We start from the raw sequence: 26,465 nt of genomic DNA, 5'->3' as shown, positions 1-26,465 counted from the left end.
TAATTGGTCCTGAACTGTCAGCTGGGCTTCAGCCTCTGTCCCATTGACGAAATGCTGTATCCCTCTGCCTGTTTTACAAGTAAATGGTAGATGCTCCACAAACTAGAAGCCCTTATACCTCCGATGTAAATACCCTCGACAAACAGCAAAATCCCACCCACAGTTGAGATCCCCAGATACCAGAAAGCCTTCTATTTTAATAGTTTCTTCCCCAGAATTGCTAGACTTTGGAATTCCCTTCCGGGTTCCTGTTTCTCAGACTGTACTGACATGCATAAATTCAAGCGTAATGTGAATAGACATCTTGCTGCTAAACTCCCTAAATAGTGTCCCTGCAATTACGTCCCAGATAGTAGCCCCTACAGCAAAGTGGCATGATGCCTTGTTTGGGGTGAAAATGCAATAAAAAAGAAAGAAAGAAAATTAAAAAAAAAGAAAAGATTATACATCCATCATATGTTTTTAGGATATATATTGCATGGATAAAAATGGATATGCAAATAATAATGGACACAACAAACCACAAAAGCATCATATACGCTTTAACATCTGTTTTACATGCTGGCATGTGTTGGATGACTTTAAGAAATTGATTTCCAAACTAACGTATTTCTATCATACCAAGTTTTTATTTCCCTTTCTCTCTTCCTCCCATGTTTTTTACGGTCTTATCCTGTCAACTGACCTTATTAAACCAACTGTTCCGCATCTATTAATCCAAATAGTCTCATTTATTTTCACCGTGACCAAACCATCCAAGTCTCCTACATAAATTAGTAGAATTAAAGTATAATGCAGCTCATCTCTGCTATTTTTATTTCAAATACAATCACTATATCAATCTTTATCCTTTGTCGGATTCAAAAATTTCTGATGCGAGGAAGGCACCAAAATTTCTTGGTGAAGTAAGTGTTGCAGCCCTTGGTAAAAAAAAAAAAATAAAATATATATATATATATATATATATATATATGTGTGTTTTGTTGCAAACATTTTTTTTATTCAAATCATTCACAAATAAATGAAATAGACATAGAGAACTTTGCACATCCAGTCAGATTTTTACTCCCCTCCCCAATCCACTGGTCTACCCGTTTTCATACTCCTTAACCCCTTCCCCCACACCACCGACCGGTCTACTTGTATCTCAAAGTCTTTAAACTGACTAATCTACCTGTGTCCTAGATTCCTTTCCTCACACACTCCAACTGGTCTACCTGTGCCCCCCCCACTCCCAGTTTGCCTGTGTCACAAACTTCTTAATCTCCACCCCCAACTGATGTGTGTATGTCTCAGATTTCTTACCCCCACACTGATTTACTTGTGATGCAGACACCCTACTCATGATCTGTGTTCCAAACACCCCCATTCCATGTCTGCCTATATCCCAGACTCCTTACCTCAAAAGTCAATTTGTTAAATAATATTTGTTTATATGATTTGATGTCAGTTCTGTTGCCACTATGAGCAACCTGGCTTCCAACCAGAGCTTTTCAGATAAGATTCTCTTGTTGATTGTGATTTCAACCTACTGATGTCATGACTAGGGCTAGGACAACAGAATATTCTTTTCATTGTTTTGATACTCAAGTGTGTATCAGTTGATATCTTATATGCTTTTATATATATGTGGTTCTCGGTTGATTAACTGTGTCGGATATCTACTCGAGAGTCAAAACTATAAGAATATTCTATTGACATAGCTCTAGTTATGACCAAAGGAACATTGCCGCTTTGTCATTTATTTCCAAAATAATTTAAGATTTTCTTGTCTTTTATTTTGACATAAGATCACTCCGCTCAAGTCCAGGATTCTAATCAATGTTTCACCCCTTAATAACATTGTGATGCAATTTCAATTATATGTCATTAATAAATCATCCCATGCACTATAAAATAAAATGGGTCCAGTTGTTAATATCAGGGTGAGATACTATGGATGTACCTCTCCAGAGCAAGAACTCCGAGGAGCATTGGAACACGTACATCAAATCTGTTGCCAGGGACGCTGGGAAAATGGTGGGATCTTTCTACCGCTTCAGAAGATATCTCACTACTGATGCGATTCTCTATCTGTATAAAAGCCAAGTACGTCCAAGGATGGAGTACTGCTGCCACATCTGGGCAGGAGCTGCTAAAAACAGCCTATCCTGCCTTGACAAAGTACAAAATAGACTTTGTGGTTTAGTGGGGGATGCCCTTTTCTCTTCCCTGCAACCTCTCTCCCACAGAAGAGCCGTTGCGAGCCTGTCTTTGCTTTATCGTTATTTCCATGGCAGGCGCTCGTCCGAGATCCAATCCCTCGTCCCCCCTCACCAATCTTTCACGAAAAACACCCGTCTGGCTGAAATTACTGTCAATAATTTTCTCCACTCTTTATCTGTGCCTAAATCCAAATGTAGATTCCATGAGCAAAGCTTTCTTAGAACTGCACACCAGTGGAACTCTGCCGCTTGCCTGTTTCCCACCTGACTACAAGTTGGACGTCTTCAAGTCCAACATAAACTCCTGACAAACCGCCCCCTTAAGTAAGACACTATCATAACCCCCAATACTAATGATTACTACAATACTATCTCATTGATTACTGTACACGCAATAACCCTTATCCCTGAGTGGCCCTCGGGCCTTGATAAGTGGTGACCCCCATGTAAGAAAAAAAAAAAAAAAAAGGGGGGGTACTTGTACAGTTTAATCAAGACATTAAAAAAATGAAAATACAGAAAGAAAAAAAAAGGTTATATTGTACGTATCTGTTTTGAACTGAAAATCTCCGAAAAAAAAAATTTCACTTAATTTGATCGAGTAGTTTTTTTTTACAGCGGAAAAGCATTTTTAGGAACGTGTGTTGAAGGCAGATCTTTTTTTTTTTTTTTCATTTTTGTTTGGAGTTTATAAACGCCACAAGGAGATAACTCTATATTTTCATATTTCTTCCCATGTAAATAAAGAAATTATACATTTAACAACTTAATATATACAACTTAATAAAAAAAAAAAACAAAGCTTGATTTTAATCCTTGCCTAAATTATTTTCTTGAATTATTATTTTGGATAGGTATGGAGAGATGGAAAAGAAATTTTTTCGTTTTATTAAATGGGAGATTAGAGTGAATTCAATTAAATGATGTACTGATTTGTTATATATATTGTTTTTTTTTTTTTTGTGGCAGTCTCATTGTATAAATCAGGCTGTCGCAAAAAAGTTACTGAGTGAAACGTGTGTAAAGTTCCTTTTGAAGATTATGCAATAAAATATTCTTACCTGGTTTTCTAATTTCAGAAGTGTTGAATGAGGTTTGTTCATTGGAAACAAACTCGTCTCCTCATTTGTGTCCTTCACTTTGGCTCGCATTTCCATCTTGCTAGTGAGCGGCCAAAACGGTAAGCACTGTTGTGGTTGGATTTCAATCCATCCGGATGGATCATCGGTTTTCTCTTGGACTAAAAATATTAACTAAAAAAAAAAAATTCAATTTTATAAAAGAAAACAAAAACAAATAACCTGAAAAGAAAGATGAGTCTTTACTTTGTAGTGATTCTTTTTATACAAACAGCCTAAAAACTTTACAAAAAAAAAAAAAAAAAAAAAAGAAAAGATTTTAGAAAGAGGGATCAGTTTTGTATATAAATCTAATGTAAAATAGTCACTCACTTTTCGACCAGATAAAGTTTAAATAACATGCAACCATGCCGTGTTTTCGTTAAATCTTAGATAAAAAATTTTTGGGAGGAGGAGGTATGTTGCCATCTCAACTTAGGATTAAAGGAAGGTTTAAGGGAGGGGAAGTACTTTATTTTTAATTTTTTTTTTTTTTTTTTTTTTTAAATTTTATCGTTAGTTTTTCAGGTTATTTGTGAGAAATTGTGGATCTTTCGCATGGCCATATATTACGCATGTCCTTTGTTATATGCCCTTTAAATGTTCTCCAGTTAGAAACTTCAGGCTTTGAAATAGGTTATTTTACATTCAATGTTTTTACACAAACTACCCCCCCCCACACACAGTTTTTTAATACCACATTTTTACAAGATGTTGATATCACAAAAAAAAAAAAATTTTTTAAATTAATAAAAATTTTGTAGTGCTAATAAGTTCCACCCCATATAAAAAACAAGAATAAAGAAAAAAATCATTATGTATATAAGAGGAAAAAAATATATTCCAAAAGTCATGTAAATTGATCAAGTACTTTAATTTTTATAAAACTCCTTTTTAAGTGAATTCTAATTTCTCCAATATCTCTCTCTATTAAGAATGGCTTTTACAACTTTGCAAATTTAATTAGTTGGAATTATCGCCATTGTCCTAAAAAATGACTTCAGCAATCATCGCTTGCCATTTAGCCCCCAATCAAAAATTTTTTTTTTTTTTTTTTTAAATAAAACTATCAATTCATGTTCTTTTTGGTGGATGATATTTTCTTTCAATTGCAGATATTTTTCTTTTTTTAAAATTAAATATGCATGTTATACCAAGTATAAGTCAAATTACAATATAAAGATTTTGTAAAATAAGCAAACATTTGTTTAGTTTTTTTTTGTTTTTTTTATTCATATGGATGAAATTATGGTTTGGTTTATGGTATATCAACCCTTTTTGTGTTAATGCTAAATCCCAACATTTTAATTGTATTCCTTTTGTAGTTTTAAATCTTTTCTTTGTTAAATGTATTCTAAAAGTAGCCAGTTCGTTTTTCTCTTCGATATCTTGAATATCTAAAATTAAAGACCCATCACCCAAAGAAAACGAGAAAAGTCCAAATTGAAAATGGTCAGGTATTTTGACTCCAAGAACGCTGCCTTTATCCCGTCTACATTAAACATAATTTTTAACTAATTTAAACTTAATACACAATCCAGTCTTTGTATTTTAATAAGGCATTGATACTGTATTTTTATTCATTTTTTTTTTTAAACCAGTTTTAAACCACTTTTTCTAATCAAAATTAATAGGAAATAGTGAGCTCTCTCATGTTGATACAAAATTACATTATCATATTTTATTGGAAGGGAAACTTACCATTTTTTTTTTTTTTTTATAAAATCACATACTTTGAACATCCCTTGGGAGAGGGGTTTAGCTCCCGGTCCTTAGCTTTAGAAGGCCGACCTTTAAAAACTGAGACTAAACATTTATAGTTATCTATTGAGAAGGTATGCATTATCTTACATCTATATTACACAGCTTATCTATAAGATAGATACTTATTAGCCATAGTTTGGACTTATAATCAAAGTGATATATATTAAGTAGCAACTCTATATCTTTCTTGGGCCAAATTACTAGTGATTGTCTTTACATAAAAACTAACACCTGAAGCTCATTTTGAATTGTACCCTAATTCTTTATACTATAATTTATCCAATATATTTATTAATCCATAAACCATATTTAATCCTCGTTAAACTCTAGTAAATATTAACCTTAAATCTACACCCCATACTTATGCATACCCCCCACCCATGTCTCCACAAAAAACATTTGAATAACCACATTTTCCGATCTTAATCCTATTTTGAAGAGTTTAACTTCAAAGCAAATACTAATTATCTTTGATACGAACTTGATTAATTCTAACTATCCATGCAGGGTGTAGAAATACCTAGCTTTGAAACATGGCGTAAAGATAACCCTCTTGGTGCTGACAGAACCTGTAGATCTAGTCAGGTCATCCATCTAGGAGAAGGAAAACGCTGATGTTAAATCTGTGCCATTGACCTCATACGTCAGGACACCAAACAGGGGAGGGAGGCCTCCTCAGTACTGGTCGACAACGCTCCTAGAGTTGGTGACTTGATCAAATCACTGGTTTGCAAACCTAAACTGCTTAAGGAGTAGATGGGCTCTTCCCAGAACTGCTAGACTTTGGAATTCTCTTTCAGGTTCTTGCTTCCCTAACTGTACTGACATGCAGAAGTTCAAGTGTAATATAAGCAGATATCTTGTTGCTGAACTCCTTACATAATATCCCTACAACTTATGTCTCTGATAGTATCCCCCTACATCAAAAAGGTACTGTGCCTTGTTTGGGATGAAAATGTAAGAAAAAAAAAAAAAATCCAGGAAAAAGTTTTTATGTATAAAGTTCTTTACATTATTAAATATTTATCCATAGTGATTAATTAGATTTAGTTGGTTATTTTTTTTCATGGCATATTCCTTTTTGGATTAGTTAATGCCAAATCCAGTAATTTGGGAAAAAGCTTTTCTATTTCGTAGAAGAAAATTGATTTCGTTTTTGACTTTACTAAATATGATTAAGTTTTGCAATGGGAAAGTATAAAAAAACAAAACAAAAAAAAAACAGAACATCAATGGTTGGTGCATTTTATGTCAGAAAGCCAGTATTTTTAGACCGTCTGATCTGGTAGTACTGGTTAGAGTCATGGACTTTTACCAATTTTACATATAAATTTAATGAAAAATAAAGAAGTTGTCCAGAATTCCTTCCACAATAAAACAAAATATACAGAAAAATCTTTATGATGTATATTCCCGTCATGGAATGAAAAGATAATATTCCAAAATTCATGTAAATTGATCAAGTTTCTTTTCAGGATTTTAAACAATTAAATTGTAAATCACTGTCATAAAATCTCGGAAATTAAAATTGAGTTATCTCCTCTTATTTATTCAAGATCGCAGAGCAAGACGTTATTCTTGCTTCCTCATAAAATTTGATTTTTGAAATATGACATTTTTATTTCATTACGAGTATGCGCATCAGAGATTTTTTCTTAATTTTTGCTTTTTGATATAGGGAGACAATTCTGGATAAAAAAAAAAAAAATGCAATCAGGTTATTACCTGTCTTATGTTCCTTGCAACATACTGTGTTGGTTCCTAGGTGTCAACATGTTAATGTGTGTGTAACGTGATAGAAGAACAAAAAATGATCTATTTCCAGGTCAGTACACTAGAATTATTGGTTTTCTTTTTTTTTTGGGGGGGGGGATTTGCATAGGGCTCTAATGTACAAATTTATCAAAAAAGTTTTTCTTCTGAAATCCAAATAAAGAAAAAAAATCTAGTTACAAGCTGACAAGCAATCCTAGTAAAAAAAAAAAAAAAAATTAAAAACTTACCTCCGATGTATTGATCAGCATGTAATATGGAGTAAAGGTTACAATTTTTGTCAGACCAGACGAAGACAGGCGGATATTAACACCAATCTGGAAAAAAAAAATTGATACAAAATTGAAGGTTCTTCTTTGTTATTGTAGCAAAATTCGAAAATAGAAATATTGAATTTCAAGTAAAACCAATGGTGTCTACTGAATTGCGATGTCGCATTGCCACAGTAATGAATATAATAAAAATATTACGAAATGATGAGAAGGTAGAAAATTTATCAACAGTTGCCGTATTCTTCGCTTTCTAGAACCCTAAACTAAAAACTTCACTGGAACTTGTATAAATATATTTTTATTTATTTATTTTTTTTTAACTTATTTTGAGCACCTTAAACTTTTTTTTTTTAATCTGGATTAAAAAAAAAAAAAAAATTGAATCCCATTTTCTTCAAATCTTTATTTTCATTTATATATGTATTTCTCTATCCCGTATTTATTTTTTTCTATCTCGTTTCCTTCTTTCTCCACTTTCTCATCCATCTTTTCCTTTTATTATTTAGCTCTTCTTTATTGATCCCATTATTTCATAGCGACCCATATTTTTCTTTTTTACTATGACCTACATATATACTACCCTTCCAATTTACTCTTTTCTATTTTACCTACTTTTAATATTTCTTAATTATTTTTTACCATATTATCCTATTCCTTGTACTCATTTCATATCTAAATGTTATTAAGCCAGCTTTTCTTTTTTTTTATCTATATTTGCATTTTGTATAATTTTGCCCCCCTCCCTCTTCTGATGAAAAGTATTTAGCTTCAAAATGTCATGGCCTAAAGACTTTTTTTTTCTTAATTTCACCCCTTTACTTTTCCTTATTGTTCTGATGATATAAATAATTATATATAACTTTTATTCCCAATCTTATATATAGTGGCTCATAAGTCTCTTTACCATTTTAAAATAATTTATTTATTTTTTTGTAAGTAAGTGTATTTTATTAATTCTTTTTTATTACAGTTTAAAGATTGGAATTTTATTTTTGATTCATGTATGAAAACTAATGTCGCGTAAATGACTTCCATTTTCAGCTTTGCAAACACAAACTCTTTGTAAGTTAAAGCGACTTATGTGCCATCGTGTATAATATTTTTTAGGCAAGAAGTGAACAAAGCTGATCAAGTTTTTTACCTCGTAAGTCCCAGAAGCTTTATTCTTACATGTGATTGTACCAGAACTGCCAACGGTGTCCAGTGAAAATTTGTCTGACCAATCAGAGTCAGCAACTTGTAAACAAGCCTGAAGAAAAAACAACATTCATGTCTGATTAGTGAAATTAAACTATTGTGGCAAACAGTACTTGTACATAAAAAGAGAAAGGAATTAAAAAACAGGTCAACATTATAATGAAAAATACATGTATTAGTGATGGGAGGATCCAATATTTTTCTCATTCCAATACAATTATCGATTCTGTTCTAAATTTTCTTTTATAAAATTTAAATATTTACCCATAAAAGTGTTTATTTTTGTTTATTGAGCCATCCCCATGATAATCAAATTCTACCCAATTTACACCATTAACAATTACATTATCACCTTACATACATTAACTCTTATCCTCGAGTTGCCTTCGAGCCTTCATGAGTGGTTGACTCAAGTAAAAAAAAAACCCCAAAAAAAAAACCACAGATTACTGTAAAAACCCACGTAAATTTCCATTCTAAATTTCCGATTCTGATATGATTCTGTTATGATCTCTGTTTAGCCATAGAAGTGTTATTTTAAAAAAATTTTTTTTATTCGTATTACTTAAAAAATGTAATATATGCAAATGTAAAAATACACTTGTGGGGGAGTAAACTATAGATTTTAGCTTGGCCAGTAGAGTGAAATCAATAAATATCATTAGGGTGTAATGGGAAATTTAAGTTTTGAACAAAAACAAATGAAAGAAAAAACGAAAAGAATCGTTTTGGACATTGGAGAATGGGCAAAAGATTCTAATACCGCAAAAAGATTTGATTTTTCCGTTTCGATTCAGATTAATCATCCCAACACTAATAGAAAGACATACAATCTATTAGATGAAAGTAATTTTAGTATATTTTCAGGATTGGTTGGTTGGTTGGTTGGTTGTTTTTGTTTTACGGCATATCAACCCTTTTCAGGTTATTTAATGCCGAATCCGGTGATTTTGAAGAAAAAATTTTTTAATAGAATATATTTGTTTTTTGCAAGTCAGTTTCTATTTAACCCATAGTTGGGACCCTAACAGGTACTACCACTCCGGGTCAGAGTGGACCTGGGAGCAATGGCAATTAAAGAGTGGCTCCACACTCCCCAGAGCCCGCAAGCTGGGGCCTCACCATCGGATATAGTTTAAGATCATATCCAGGACCATATTTTCAGGAAGACATGCATAACAAAAATTCTTTTGCATTTAAGATTTCAAATAGGAAAATAATTCACATTTCTGAGATAAATGGTAATCCAAGATTCGTATTATTCAGACGACTGTCCTTATCTTTGCAGAACGTTTTGGCCAATATAATCTCTGACCTTCTTCAAATGTATTTATAAGATGGAATCCAATATACTTTCAAATAATCCTCTATCTCTATACGGACCAACTCCATTCTAAAATGGAGTACTGTTGCCACATCTGGGCAGGAGTTGCTCGGCGCGCCATATCCTGCTTTGATAGAGTTCAAAACTGGCTTTGAAACCTAATAGGTTGATGCATGTTTTTTTTTTCTTACTTGCAGCCTCTTTCCACAGAAGAGATGTTGCAAGCCTGTCCCTACTATCATTATTTTCATGGCAAGTGCTCGTCTGAGCTCTAATTTATGCTTACCAAATTTTCACAAAAACACTCGACTAGCTACAATCACTGTCAATAGTTTCCTCCACTCCCTTGTAAAAAAACCAAAAAAAACCCCAAACATATATAAGAGTTTTAAAAGCTATCTATGATGTAAAACCTTTTTTTCTTCCTTCTGAAAAAGGTATATATAATATACATGATGTGACCTTGTCTGTTATTCAAACGATGTTGTGAGATATAAAACGAACACATAAAAATGAATTTGGATGATTATTAATATATTTACAATTGAAAGAAGAATTTACTTTTATAACGAGGACGTTGATTAAAAAGCAACGTGACGCACATCCATTGAAATCTGCTTGCTTAAAATGAATGCAAACAACATAACTCTTCTCAAAATATCGTTAGGCAAGTGAGACCAGGGTAAGAGTTACTTCTCATGAAAAATATCGTTAGGCAAGAATCATCTTCCATGATGATCTAATATTGTCGATTATTAAAATGATATTGCAAGACATAGGATGAATATATAAAAATAAATTTGAATGAAAACCCTTTAGGTATCAATCAACAATATTTATTATTAATATATTTACAATTTAAAGATTTTTACTTTTAAGCTGTTGTGCGATATACTATTTGAAATCTGCTATCACAAAATGAATTCAAGGGACGCAACTCTTAAAATATGAGGGGTTGCTTTGCTTTATTTTACAAAAAATTTTCGATATTATTTTGATAAATCTATTTCCATCTAACAATACCAAAACATCATGTGAAATGAATAAAGAATAAATCATTGTTGCCATATCTGGGCTGGTGCACCTACCACTAACCTCTCCCTCTTAGATAGGGTTCAAAAAAGAGTTGTCAATCTAATCGGTCCCACTTTATCAACCAAGCTCCAGCCCCTGTCCCATCGCCGCAATGTTGCATCACTGTGCCTGTTTTACAAATATTTTTATGGAATGTGTTCTGATGAACTCATTTCACTTGTAGCCCCTCGACGTACATATCCTCGACGAACCTGATTAGCAATAAGATCTCACCCCTTCACTGTTGATGTCCCTAAATGTCAGAAAGATTTCTATTCAAATAGTTTCTTCCCTTGAACAGCTAGACTTTGGAATCCCCTCCCTGCTGCATGCTTCCCTGGCTGTACTGATAGGCAGAAGTTTAAATGTAACAAATATTTTGTTTGTCTTTCATAGACATGGCCCCAAATAGTAGCCCCTTTCGTCCAAGTGGCGATATGCTTTGGTTTGGAAGGGGTGAACATGAGTAAAAAAAAAAAAAAAAAGCCATTTTCACATAAAATAATTTGTCTTTTTTTTTTTTTTTTTTTTAAATACCATACTGTTGAATATCTTACCTCTTTTTTTCTATACATATGTGAACATGATGACATTATCACACGAACACATAAATATCATAAAGAAATGATACTGTAAAATTAAACAATGAATATGTACAATTTTAACCCATTAAAATAATATAAACCTTAATCATTAATTTATTTATTTTAACATTTTTCGGTGATCTTCTGGTCTTCTGACAAATTCTTGTTCACAAACAGAAAAAAGAACAGATATACAGTAAATAGAAGGAAATCATTTGCTTTTTTTTTGATAAATAGATATAAAATAAAAGCCATTCATTGACATTATACAAAAAATTGAATGTGTACAGTTTATGCAGTGCTTGTTAAGATAGAGTCAACAAATCAATTTTTTTAAATATGCTGTTTTAAGCAAAAACCCTATTACGTACTCAATCGTCATGCCAAAAAGAGTAATATATCCAAAAACTACAAAAACAAAAAAAAAAAAGATTGAGTAGAAAGTTATTTATAGTTAAATTGAGCACATGGTACAATGGGGAAAGAGGTGGCTGGCTACTTTTAATGCATCTAAAATCAAGCTTCTGTCTTTACATCATCAGCGTTCTGATCCCCATCAGGCGTCAACTGAAATGAATGGCTCTCATCTTGAGGAGGCTTCATGTTTTGAAAAGTTCCTGGGCTTCATCATTACTCTGGATCTGAAATGGAACATGTACATCAAATCTGTTGTCAAGGTCGCTGGGAAAATGGTGGGATCCTTCTATCGATCCAGTATATAGATCACTGCTGATGCAATTCTTTACCTATATAAGAGCCAGATACATCCAAGGATGGAGTACTGTTGCCACATTTGGGCAGGAGCTGCTAGAAGCAGCTTATCCTGCCTTGACAGAGTACAAAAGAGACTCCGTAGCTTAGTGGGGGGGATGCCCTTTTCTCTTCCCTGCAACCTCTTTCCCACAGAAGAGTCTTCACTAGCCTGTCTCAGCTTTATTATTATTTTCATGGCGAGTGCTCGTCAGAGTTCCAATCTATGCCCCTCCCCTCCCCAAACTTTCACGAGAAACACTCGTCTAGCTGAAAACACTATCAATAATTTCCCCCACTCTTTATCTGTGCCTAAACCTAAACGTAGATTCCATGAACAAAGTTTCTTTCTTAGAACTGCACACCTGTGGAACTCTTCCATTTGTCTGTTTTCTGCATTTGACTATAATATGGTCGTCTTCAAGTTCAACGTAAACGAGTTCTTGATGAGCCGTTTCCCTTAAGTAATCCAATTCACCAAATTTCCACTAACAATTACGACATTGTCCCATTGACCACTGTATGCATATTAACCCTTATCCTCGAGTGGCCTCTGGGCCTTGATAAGTGGTGACTCCTTAAAAAAAAAAAATTTTTTTATGGAAAATTGGATAAAATCACATTTTTCTTAGACGTTATAAAGTAGACAGTAGGAGTCTACAAGCAGGGGACAAGTCTGAAATGAACATTTTAGATTGTTTATGGCTGCAATATTTGTTATCTATAGCGATAGACTTTTACTAAAAGCACACTAGCAGTTGTTCTAATTATGGATTTTTGTAATTTCTGGATATGTTACTATTTTCAACATGACAATTAAGTACATCATTGTTTCCGCTTAAAACGATATATTTTAAAAAATCGATTTGTCGACTATATCTCAACAAGCACCTGTTATTTTTTTAAGTGTGATAAAAATTCCAGGTGCTCCTCGTCATAACACTCCTAGCAAATGCATAATACACAGATGTCATCCATGAGAACTCGGATTCCAGTTCACCAAGTTTTATGGGAGTTGCTAAGCTTGCATCGGCCTGTTTTCATTGGTTGAAAATACTTTTGAGTGAACGTTTCTGTGAAAACTTACTTGCTTGCTTTTGGTAGCGAAGAGAAAACAACTTTGTCATCACAACATAGCACTCTCTGGTAAATAGATACTTGTTATGTTGATTTTTACAGGAAACAATCGAGCAAATTTTTTTTAATTATTTAAGATATTTCAATTTATTAGATTTCTGTTGCCAGATACATTCCGCTAATCAGGAATTCACTATCTGCACCGAAATGGTTAACTATTACCGCCTAACTTGACAGAACAAATTTATTAGGTTGGTGTAAAAATAACAATTTTTTGACTTGAAGTTGAACATCAAAAAACCGTTATTTTTGCACCAACCTTCTAGCTCTCTCCCACATCGGGATGATGTGATACAAAAGTCAAAAAGTGGGATTTGAAAAGGCAGCACCCTAGAGGAAGAGTACTCTGGCCTGCAAGAAAAATGTCTATGTAGCCCCGTTGACATTCCCCAATAGGAGCACTTTAGATGATAAACTAACCTGTTCTAAAAGGAAAAAGGCAAAGCCTGGAAAGGTGGACCTCCTAGAATTGCACAAGACAAAATCTGACATTAAACCTAGTTTGTATTGTATTCTGTTCAAGGATGACCGCAGCTCTTTGCCTTGATCAACTACAGCCAATGTTGATCCCAGTTTCCATTACACGATAAGATCAAGTCAACTACAGATGATGTTTACCTTGATCTTCAGTAAATGTTAGATTGAGAATAGAAAGATTAGACTTACTATAGCTTAAGATTTGAGACAGCTAAAAACCAATTCAAAGTTTGTGTATGTTAATAATTTGATTCTAATTATAAGACATTTGTATAGGTAAAAAAATTTTTTTTTTTTTAATTTTTTTTTTAGTCAAATTATATATAAAAAAAACGTACACTTTGATCTGCTTATTTTTCATATTCAATTTAATGTACGTCTATTTTAAATGCTGGCATATGTTGGATGGCTTTTAGAAATTAACTTTTATTCTATCGTTATTCCTCTTTTTCTTAAATTCACCCTTCCCCTGCCAACTGACTCTGCTACTGCTCTACATCTCTACTAACCCAAGAACTCTCATCCATTCTTTCAACATGACCAAACTAACAAAGACCCTTTTTATACATTTTTTTTAGTCAAGGTATATAACTCCCCAATGTGAACATGTGCAGTGCAGCAGGTTTTGCTAGTGCATATGAAAGGCAGATGGTGCAATTGTTAGATGCTTGCCCAAGAGAAGAGGTGGGGCGCAGAAAGCTGAAAATATCTCTGGCCAGAGTCAAACCACCCTAGAGATATTCTCTTTGTTTGAAAGAAGTGCCTCATTTAATGGGAAAGTCATGCTGGAATCGGCCTTTGTGGGAAAAATAATTTTTTTCTCCAGATAAAAGCTCTATGAATGGAGACAGCCCGAGACAGTCTTCAGTGAGTGTCTCCTCTAGGCAACTGAACAATGACCAACAAAAAAAACCCAGAATCAGTCAGGCGTGAAGAGACCCCAGAGGAGGAGGAGAATGTTGAAGAGGAGCCAATTGACTTTTGGGAATGCTATGAGGCAGTTCAGCTGCTGTATCTCTCCAGGTCAGGTTACTCCCTTGAGGACTCTTGGCCAAAAGACATTGTTAATGAAACTGGTGTGTCTTGGTTGGGCCAGAAAAAGATCTTTTTTTCTGCAAATTTGTCATTCAACCTTGGTCGAGCAAGCACCACCTGTAACCTCCAAGAAAAACAAAACAAAAAATAAAACAAACAAACAAAAAAACGTGATTTGTTTATAACCCAAATTTGCAGTTTTATGTTTTGTTTTGGATGGAGAATTCTTCATTGCAAGGCTGACACTGGATAGTCCGACAGACAACTTTAGCCCATAACAATATGGAAGACAACCATGGCAATGAATGCATATAGTGCATGAACACACCAACCTCTAACAGAAATCATAATCCAATTTTATATGCTGCCATGTGGTGGGCAGCTTTTAGAAATCAACTAGGAAACTAACGTTGTGAGCCTATCTGTTTTATCATTATTTCCATGGCAAGTGCTCGTCCGAGCTCCAATCTCTGCCCCCCCCTCGCCAATCTTTCACGAAAAACACTCGTCTAGCTGAAACCACTGTCAGTAATTTTCCCCACTATCTGTGCCTAAATCAAAACGTAGATTCCATGAACAAAGTTTCTTTCTTAGAAGTGCACGCCTGTGGAACTCTTCTGTTTGCCTGTTTCCCACCTGACTACAACTTGGATGTCTTCAAGTCCAACATAAAGAAATTCCTGATGAATCGCCCCCTTAAGTAAGACACTTAATCAAATCTCCAATACTAACGATTACTACGCTACTATCCCTTTGATTACTGTACACGCAATAACCCTTATCCCCGACTGGCTTCCAGGCCTTGATAAGTGATGACCTCCATGTAAAAAAAAAAAAAAAAAAAAAACTATTTTTGGCCAGGTATTTATCTCTTCCTCAAATCCATTTGTATCATTTCCTCCCATATTTTCGTTAACCTTCAGAGAGAAAGGGGGGGGGGAAGAGAGAAAGGGGGGGAAAGAGAGAAAGGGGGGGGAAAGAGAGAAAGGGGGGGGAAAGAGAGAAAGGGGGGGGAAAGAGAGAAAGGGGGGGGAAAGAGAGAAAGGGGGGGGGAAAGAGAGAAAGGGGGGGGGGAAAGAGAGAAAGGGGGGGGAAAGAGAGAAAGGGGGGGGGAAAGAGAGAAAGGGGGGGAAAAGAGAGAAAGGGGGGGGAAAAGAGAGAAAGGGGGGGAAAAGAGAGAAAGGGGGGGAAAAAGAGAGAAAGGGGGGGAAAAAGAGAGAAAGGGGGGGAAAAAGAGAGAAAGGGGGGGAAAAAGAGAGAAAGGGGGGGAAAAAGAGAGAAAGGGGGGGAAAAAGAGAGAAAGGGGGGGAAAAAGAGAGAAAGGGGGGGAAAAAGAGAGAAAGGGGGGGAAAAAGAGAGAAAGGGGGGGAAAAAGAGAGAAAGGGGGGAAAAAGAGAGAAAGGGGGGGAAAAAGAGAGAAAGGGGGGGAAAAAGAGAGAAAGGGGGGAAAAAGAGAGAAAGGGGGGAAAAAGAGAGAAAGGGGGGGAAAAGAGAGAAAGGGGGGGAAAGAGAGAAAGGGGGGGAAAGAGAGAAAGGGGGGGAAAAGAGAGAAAGGGGGGAAAAGAGAGAAAGGGGGGGAAAAGAGAGAAAGGGGGGGAAAAGAGAGAAAGGGGGGAAAAGAGAGAAAGGGGGGGGGGAAAGAGAGAAGGGGGGGGGGGGGAGAAAGGGGGGGGGAAGAGAGAAAGGGGGAAAGAGAGAAGGGGGGGAATAGAGAGAAGAGGGGGGGGAATAGAGAGAAGAGGGGGGGGGGAATAGAGAGAAGAGGGGGGAATAGAGAGAAGAGGGGGGGGAATAGAGAGAAAGGGAAAGAACGCCCCACTTAAATTGTCCCCTTATAAATCTTGCTCCTAATGTGTCGGTGCTAACATATTTGAGATGAATAAAAGAAATACAATAAATCATAATGGATAAGGTTTTACTTTATGAACTGTGTGCATTCAACCTGCATCACACCAATGACAATGAATGACTTTTACTTAATATTTTCAATAAACCTGTAGTATTAGAAAAGATAAGAAACTGCTCCCAAACAAAGTTCACTTTTTTTTTTTATTGCATCGATAGGAAAAGAAATGTGTAAAAGATGTTTCTGTTGCTTAACATTTTCATCAATTGAAAGTAGACATGAATTGTGGAAAGATGAAAGAACTCTGGCCAGAAAGATGGCAATCACCAATTCTTGGAGTGACACCATGAGACCAAGAAGTGCTCAATGCAAAATCTGCAATTTACCTTTTTTTTCCAGTTTCTGAAAAAACCCTAAAATTGTAGCAAAAGGCTCTAGATAAAAGTTTGTTTGAAGTCATTTAAAAGATACATTAATATCAAAAGAAAAGAGGGTTAAGGATTCATTGTTTGACTGCAAATTCAAATAGCGGATGATCAAATATTTAAAAATGGGTAAAAAAAAAAATAAATAAATAAAAAAATAAGGACAGATTAAAACTAATATATCCCCTTCTCCAAAAACATTTAAGAGACAAAAAAATTTTGAAAATAATTTTTTTTTAGTATAAAAACCTGGTTCTTAATTTATTATAAATTTTGCCAGATTATAACATCAAATACTTTATAATTATAACATTCATCAAATACTTTATAATTATAACATTCATCAAATACTTTATAATTATAACATTCATCAAATACTTTATAATTGATATTCATCAAATAATTTATAATTGATATTCATCAAATAATTTATAATTGATATTCATCAAATAATTTATAATTGATATTCATCAAATAATTTATAATTGATATTTATCAAATAATTTATAATTGATATTTATCAAATAATTTATAATTATGACATTCAAATAATTTGCCTTGTTACATTATGAATCTTGAATGTGATTTATAGGGAATGAACGTTTCATACTTTTTGGAGAGTTGTTCTTACTGCAAGATATCAGAATTAAATTTGATCGTCCTCATCCTTACTTGGGTACCAATTTTTTCTTGTTAAATAGATTATTTAATTGATCAGAATTAATGACAGAATTAAAAATGGTTAATTTGGGTTTAAAAATCATGCAAGAATGAAATAAATTATCAAGGGTGGGGAATTTTAATAGAAAAACCAAGACAACCAAGAAATTTTTCATCATGACAAATTTTTACCTTTTTAAATCTTGAAGAAAAACAATGCATTTGTGTTTACAGTTTCACATTTAAAAAAAAAATCGATTCAAACATTTTCAAGTGCAACAGGTTTACAATATTGTTATATCTGCACAAGAATCATTTCAAAGTTTTCATTTGCTAAAGCAATAAACTAAATAAAATAAAAATTATAAAACATACACAAAAAAAAAAATGCAGAAATCACTGAGAATTAGATCTGAGAAAAAAAAAAAAAAAAAGAACAAAGTCGTTCAATTGAAAACATAATAGTCAATGACTGAAACAAAAAAAAACTAATAGATGAAAAATGGAACAAAACTTCATAAAATTTACAAATTATCTCCGTTATATTGAAATCTCAAAAATATACTTGGAAAATCAATGGCATACTTTCTGGATGATCTATTATTGATGGGACGATTTCAATACTCTTCTCAATTATGATACAATTAAGGATTATTATTCTTTTAAATTTCTACAATTTTTTTTTTTTTTTTTAAATGGTGGGGAGAGTGAGGTTGGATTACTGTAAAATAAAACGTGCATATATTTTCCAAAACCTAATGCACATGTGGGGATGATTTATAGATTTTAGTTTTACTGGTAATTTAAAATCAATAAATATCTATCAGTAAATCATTACTATGAACCATAGAAAATTAAGTTTTAAACTAAAAGAAATAAAAACATTAAGAATGATTTTTCACACTGGAAAAAAAGGTATAACGTTTTTGCTTTCAATACCGATTCCAATACTTCAAAAAGCTTACATTGTTTTTTTGATTCCTGATTCTGATTAATCGTTCCAACACTACTATCTATATAAAGTTAACTATGTGTATAAATGTGTATATATACACGATTCACAACTAATTAACTGTTCATTATGAATTTTGTAACAGCTGTTAGGCATAAAGGCACAAAAAAAAAAAAAAAAATAAAAAAATAATAATAAATAAATAAAAAGGGGGGGGGGTGAAAGCCCCCCCTTCAAATTTAGACATCTCTAAATTTTTGTGAAAGTTTTAATAGATATATCGAGATCAATAAATATTTCCAAATTTTAGTTTCCCTGGAGTACTTAAAAGAGGTTTTAGATTTAATATGGGCACAACCTCCTATTTGAAAATCTAAATGTTTTAGATTTGCAATAATTTTTATTCATAGTCATTATTAGAGTGACAACTTTTGAACCCTGACAAATGGAGATAGATTAGTAGTTGATGTACCAGCCAATATGTGGCAACAATACTCCATGCAGGCGAATGGTGGCTTTGTAGAGATATAAGATGGTCAGGTGGGAGTATTTTTCTAGCACTGTAGATGGAGTTGAAATGAGCTGAAAGATGGAATCTCCAAACTCAAAGATAAACTTATTTTTCTGATTTCTTTCCTAACTATCCAGTACGTATCATGTACCTCTACAAGGCCACCATTCGACCATGTATGAAATATCGTTGCCACATTTGGGCTGGTGCATCTGCTGCTTGTCTCTCACTCTTGGACTGGGTTCAAAAGAGAGTTGCCAACCTGATAGGTCCTGAACTGTCATCTAGGCTTCAACTTTTGACCCATCGACGAAATGTTGCATCTCTTTGCCTGTTCTACAAGTATTTTAATGATAAATGCTCTGACGAACTACAAGCCCTTGTACCCCTTCGACATAAATACCCCCCCCCTCAAAATCAGCAAAATCCCACTGCTACACAGAAGAGATCCTCAGATGTCAAAAAGCCTTCTACTCTAATAGTTTCTTCCCTAGAACTGTTAGACTCTGGAACTCCCGGATTCCTGTTTTCCCAACTGTACTGACATGCAGAAGTTCAATTGTAATGTGAACAGACATCTTATTGCTTGATTCTTATCCCTGCAACTTACGTCCCTGATAGTAGCCTCCTACATCAAAGTGGCACTGTGCCTTGTTAAGGGTGAAAATGGAAAAAAAGAAACGGTTTTGAAAATTAATTTTACCTATCCTGGGACGGGTATTCTAGTGTTCTATGTGTAAAAGGAACCTCTGATTGCTTTTGTAATAGAACTCCATTACTAGTCTAATTTCTTTGAAGTCCATTTTTCCTCTGCCTAGTCGTTGGTTTGTGTTGATCACATTTATTCACTTGTATTTGGTCCGTTTTATTCCATTATCTGAAATAAGAACCAACATTTGCAGGATGCCTACCAGGTTTCTCTGGTTGGATTATCAAAGAAATCCCTGACACTCGCGATGCTCAAATCTTCAGTGAACTGTCCCTTTAAATAATCAAATTATACCAAATCTCCACTACTATTGATTACTATGCTATGGTCCCAATGACTACCATACAATCATTAACCCTTATCCTCGAGTAGCCTCTGGGCCTCGATAAGAGGGAACTCCTTTGTATAACAACAGAACACAATGTTAATCGCTATTTGTTTCAATGGCAAACAACTTTGGAAATTTAGTAGCTAATTTAAACAAAATTCCATAAACTGCCTGTCCATGGAATTCTACCCCAGGGCTGCTTTCCAGCTGACTACAACAGGGTCATTTTTAAGTCTACTGTAAACAAGTTCTTATTGAGCCATCCTCCTAATCAAATGCTACAAAGTTTGCACCATTATCAACCATTATCAACCATTATGCTGTTGTCTCGCTGATCTCTCAACATGCATTACACTTTATTCTTGAATGACTTTCAGGCCATAAGTGATGACATAGAAAGTAAAAACTTCTTTTCAAGAAATGAAGTATTGTGAAATTCTTCTTGCTGACTAGTTTCCTAGCTATAGCCATAGTCTTTTCAAGACTAAGCTCAATAGCATATTCTGTCTCTACATAAACTATCCTTCATTATTTTTAACACCTTAGATTTCCATTAAAAAAAAAAAAGTTTCCAAACCTATATTTATAGAAACTTTTTTTTTCCATTTACACAGAAAGAACCTAATACTGAAGTTATGCCATCAATTTTCCAAACATGTTGGATTTAAAATTTCGGCTTCATTTTATTACAAGCAATTTATTTTGAACAAAAATATTATAATATCCAGAAATTAACAAAAACTATACAATGTTATGATACACACATCATTTAAAAAGTTTGAGGTTATAAAATATTATGGGTTATGTATGATTCAACATTAAGATAGTAATATGTATAGGAAAAATGTAAATGTCAAGGTATGAATATTGATGAAAATTAGAGATTTGTGACTATGGGCTAGCCAATAATTATGGGCAACCAAATATTATGGGCAACCAAATATTATGGGCAACCAAATATTATGGCCTACCAAATATTATGGGCTATGATTTAAAAATAAAATGCTAATATGAACAGAAAAAATGAAAATGTCAAAGTATGAATATTGATAATAGTGCTGATCAAAATCAGATTTGTGACTGTAAAATATTTGTAATTATTATGATGACATGCTAAACAATTGTAAGAACAACAAATACAAAAGAAAAATAACATTAAAAAAGCTTGAGGAATTTAACAATGAAAAAACTGGTATGTGCCAAGTGGTGATGGGGGGGGGTGATTTAGAAATTAATTGAATCGTGTACATTCTACAATAAATGACAACATCAAAAGCTAATGGCATGCACATGCAAATAAAAATGGCTGAATGAGTTCTAATTGTAATACAAGAGAAAACAGGGAAGAAAAAAAAATGGCTAAACGATATTTATAGATGTACAAGTGTTGTGAAGGCTTTAAGGCAGATGGAAATGTAGGATTGCTTTTATAAATACAGCAATTGTATTTTTGTAGAATATAATAGTTTTTAGAAGGAAACTTTTTTAGCTTAAGGGGACATATTTAGGAAAAAATAAGTGAAATGAGAAATTTTTATTTTTAACTAATAATAATAATAATAAAAAACGCATGTAAAATAAATGCTGACATATTCATTTTCTGGGGAGGGTGGGGGGATTAGCATAAACCCTCTACCATTATGGGAGAAAGTAAAAAAATAACAGAAAAGAATGATGAAGAATAGGATTTAAAAAAAAAAAAAAAAAAAAAAAAAAAAGCAGCGCATATACTGGGCGAGAATCATCTATTAAGTAGACCTAATATAAAAATGGCTTCGTTGACTAGGGTGGAATCACTTCCTACACTGATGATTGCATAAGTACGAAACACTAGTATCTCTAGGTATAAAAATTGTTAATTTTACTTTTCTAATATATATAATTTAGAAATGATAGAATATTTTTTTGTGTGTATGAAGGTCATAAATATTGTAGACTGAACAGTATATGTTCTTCCAACAAATTTCAGAACAAAAAAATATCCCACAACCACAGCAGACAGATCCATATGTAAATAGATGAAAAAATCAAAAAAAATCAGGACCTGATATCTGCAACAATCTTTGAAAAAAGATGAAGCAATTTACCAAAAAGGAAGGCATGCAGCATCTCAATTTCGCCCAAACCAACAAATATTGAATGCAACTCTAAAATTTTAAAGATAAAACACCAGTAGTATAATTAAAAGAATAAAATAAATAAATAATTAAAAAAAAAAAGGAAGCTTAAAAAAAATGTTTTTGTGCACAAGTCTTTATTTTATTTACCTATTAAAATTATTTACGGATGATATGGAGGAATGGGAGGGGGTCGTTTCAAAATGAATAGTTTGTTGGAGGCACGATTGTGAGAGTTTTTAGGCAAAGTCTACCTCAGCAAATCTTTCATACTAGCATTAGCGGTGTTTGCTATAATATTTTTCTGTCTGACTATGTGCCAAAGACGGGTCCATCAAGTCATTTGCGTACCCACAATTGGTCAGTGAAACTTTGACATCAATTTGTAAAAAAGTGGCAATTTTTATATATATATATATATATATATATATATATATATATAATTACAAAAATTCTATATTCCAAGATGATGTTCATCTTCCCATTTCTTTCTTTCAGCATGTTAAAATGCTGAATTCTTGACAGCACGTGTTTCATAGCGCAGAAAAAAAATCAAACCAAAGATGGCGTAAATACCATATAACACAATTGCAACTACTGTTCGGATTTATGTAATCATGCACAAATTTTTTTTTTTTTTAAAGTTAATGAGTTCTTATTCTTCTGATGAGTCAGGATGGAAAATGTTAAATTGACATAATTACATGATTGTTTCTGTGCTATGAAACAGGTGCTGTCAAGAATGAAACATTTTAACATGCTGAAAGAAATAAATGGTAAGATGAATAACATCTTGGAATATAAACTTTTTGTCATTTATTTGTATATGCTCTATAATTATATTTAACATATCAAGCTTCTTAAATAAAAGGATTGGTATAAATAAAGGATGAGATAATTGAATAAGCATATTTTCCCATATATATTTAAGTGTACAAATACATTTTCTATATAATAAAGTAATCTTGATTTTTTTCCCTACATCTAGAATTCCAATAGGAAAATAAGCAAAGACTTAAATCTTTCACAGCATTTCTAAAACTGCTCAGCAAAAAATACCTGTTTATATATGTGGTAAATGGTCGACAAAAGTCAAGGGCGACCTGAAGGCTCTCTTTATTAGCTACTACATTAAAAAGTAGGGAAGAGAGCCACTCCTATCTCAGGATTATTTCACTTATCCTTGATTATTCATTTAATAATGCCGTGGGCATCTAGTACCATTTTTTGAAGACTTGGTATAACTCAACATATATATATATATATATATATAAAGTGAACGTGTGGGTGTACATTTCCCTATGCAATAACTGTCAATTTTTAGTCTACAGACTCGAAATTTGGTATACAGGGTACTGACATTTGGGAAAATCTATGTGATCGGGTTTTGGCCAGAAATTTGGCTGTAAAGGGGTCAAAGTTCAACGATTTGACCTTTGAGAACTCTACCAAACTCCTCCGACAATTTTGGGTCTAAACACTTGAAATTTTAGATATAGGTTACTTGGACATGGATCTAACTTAATAACTTGATTTGAGCCCAAAACAATAAATGTTAAGGGGTCATAATAGGGGTCAAAGTTAAAAAAAATTGACTGTTTTTTTGTTTTATTTTTTGCTCAGCATACACCTCCAAACACCCGGGCAATGCCGGGCACCCATGCTAGTATATATATATTTTCTTTTTGTAAACAGAAAAAAGTCATAACCATTAACTCAGAATGAATGCTTTATGCCAAATTGATGGTTGAACATGGTTAAGTTTATGCTCTTTTTTGCATTACATACTAATTCCTATTAATCCTTAACTGTGTATCACCCTAATACTTAGTTCGCTATAACTTATCATAGCAAAGGTCCATACAAAATTCCAGTTAGATCGACCAAGTAGTTTCCAAGAAAAAGTATAATGGATAAAAACTAAGAAATATGTGTATGCCTGAATTTTGTTTTCAAATTTATTGATTTTTTCTTTTTCCTCAACTGTGTGTGAATTCTAAGAAGCTGCAAGTAATTGACCACTAATGTGCACATTATATATGCGATGGAGAGTTGGAAGAAAAGAGAGGAAGTGGATGGTCCGGTGTTGAGAGGCGTTGTCCTGGTAACAAGAGGAGAAATAGGAATTGCTAATTGTTCAAGTGTTACCTTGGAGAAGACTGGGTGGGTATCACCTGGCTTTTAGGGCAGAAATTTGAAACATAAAATATAGATTATATGAAAAATAGAAACTTGTTGCAGCTCGGATTACATGAAATATTGACTAAAAAAAACAAAACAAAAAAGAACAAACAAAAAAAAAAAAAAAAAAAAAAAATCTGAAATATAAATTCCAATGGGAGGGGGATAAAAAAAAATAAAAATAAAAAATGGTGCAAACAAATTCACTTTTTGTCCCAAATTTCCTTTATATAAAAAAAAAAAAGAACCTTACGATGCATGTACCCATGACGAAATAAAAATATTTTCCAAAAATCATGTAATTTGATCAAGTATTTTTTTAAAAATCATTTTTGAGCTATTAATGGGAATTCATAGGTGTTACAGCATAAATCTCGCAAGTTTGAATTATCGAGTTATCTCGCATATTTCTTGAGATTATCTTTAAGATGGCGATGCAAGATAGTCATTCCTCTCTTACTACAAAATTCGATTCTCTTTTTAGAAATAAAGCTACTTCAAATTACATCATTTTTGGAATGCAATATTTTCGTTCAATCACTGGTACGTACATCATACAGACGTTTTTATTTTTGTTTTTTTAATATGGGGGGGGAGAATTCTGGACAAGAACTACAAGTTCTTCAAATTGATGTGGAATTATAAACGGAAAAGGCAGCATTCTGAAAAGTCCTGTTAAAAAAAAAAAAAAAAAAAAAAAAAAAGCAACAATATGGGTTAGGTGATCACCTAAATTAATTGTCTATTAAATTTAGGATCTTTGATAAAAAATAAATAAATAAAAATAAAGGTCCTTGAAGCTTAAAACAACTGCAACATTTTTAAGTTGATTCAAACTGAAAAAAAAAAAAAAAAATCTATACCCACTCCTTGACGTGTTGTTACAGTAACTATTATTATTATTATAATAATTATAATTATTATTATTATAATAATTATAATTATTATGTTGATTATGTTTACTTAGCTTCAATTACTTTATAACTAGTATGAACAAAAATATTTGAAATTTTATCAAAATAAATACGACACCTAATATTTGCATGAGAGAGTAACTACAATGAATATATTCATGTATTGTTTTTATTACCAAAATTACAAATTAGATAAAAGGTAACTTTATAGAAATTATATAAAGATAAATTTATAGAAAGCAATACAATGCAGAGATGTAACAGAAAGGCACAAACCGAAGCAAATTAAGAAATAACGAAACAAACTATACAGGTTCACCTTTTATTAATCTATATAAATAAAATAGTAGATGTATGTATGGGTGTTTGTATCTCTTAGACTACTGGTCACATGACACTGAAATTATCAGGAAATTGTAATCCTATACCAAGGATAGTTTATAACAAGTAAAATCTTTATTTGGATGGATGGAAAACATGTACAGAAATATGTTGACAAGTTGAAATGGAAAATGTTCATTTCAACTTACCAACAAATTTCTATTACTTTTGCACATGCGCAAATTCATTCACAGCTTGAAGTGGTTTAATTTTAAATCTTTCTTATCTGTTGATAGCTCAAATGGTAGGGAACGCAGCTGGAGCACTAAATGTTTTGATTTCGATTATAACCGATAGCATCCCAGTCATTTTTTTCTTTTAACTTTTGAAATCAGTACTTCATATAATATTCAATAGGGAATTGGTTCTGTAATAATATGAAATCTGCAGGAATCAGAATATATTTCTGCATACTTTACGACCTGGCAAAGCCCCCCCCCTGCTAGTAAAATATACATGTAATTTAATTTTTAAATATATTTTTTACATTGTATTCTTACTTGTGTCATCAATTATGTGTTTAGATTTTAGTTCAAAACATGCATATGGTGACTGTTGTAAACGTGAGCAGTTTCACATTAGAAATTATGTTTTCAAACAAAACTTTGAACTAATGCAAAAATACTCTTAATGTTTACTTTTTTTTCAAATATTAAAAAGAAAGCTCATTTAGCTTTTAAAAATATTTAATTTACAAAAAAAAAAAAAAATCCTTTAAACTTACGAGATTCA

At 32.9% G+C, this 26,465-nt stretch overlaps 1 protein-coding gene across 2 annotated transcripts in view; it reads right to left on the bottom strand.

Annotated features, from left to right (window-relative positions):
* LOC145246061 (intermembrane lipid transfer protein VPS13A-like) overlaps positions 1 to 26,465 on the bottom strand; it is a 468,532-nt gene that overhangs the window by 78,799 nt on the left and 363,268 nt on the right. For both annotated transcript variants that reach the window (XM_080107901.1, XM_080107902.1), the window contains 3 exons: positions 8,273 to 8,380; positions 7,090 to 7,176; positions 3,266 to 3,457 (listed from right to left, as the gene is read on the bottom strand). In XM_080107901.1, coding sequence (XP_079964027.1) covers positions 3,266 to 3,457; positions 7,090 to 7,176; positions 8,273 to 8,380 — 387 coding nt within the window. The remainder of the gene's footprint in view (positions 1 to 3,265; positions 3,458 to 7,089; positions 7,177 to 8,272; positions 8,381 to 26,465) is intronic.

Source organism: Euprymna scolopes, chromosome 23 (genome assembly GCF_053919585.1).
Source record: "Euprymna scolopes isolate OS-2025 chromosome 23, ASM5391958v1, whole genome shotgun sequence".
NCBI lineage: Eukaryota > Metazoa > Mollusca > Cephalopoda > Sepiida > Sepiolidae > Euprymna > Euprymna scolopes.
The sequence above is the reverse complement of the archived record's forward strand: the minus strand, read 5'-3'. Positions and strand labels throughout refer to the sequence as shown.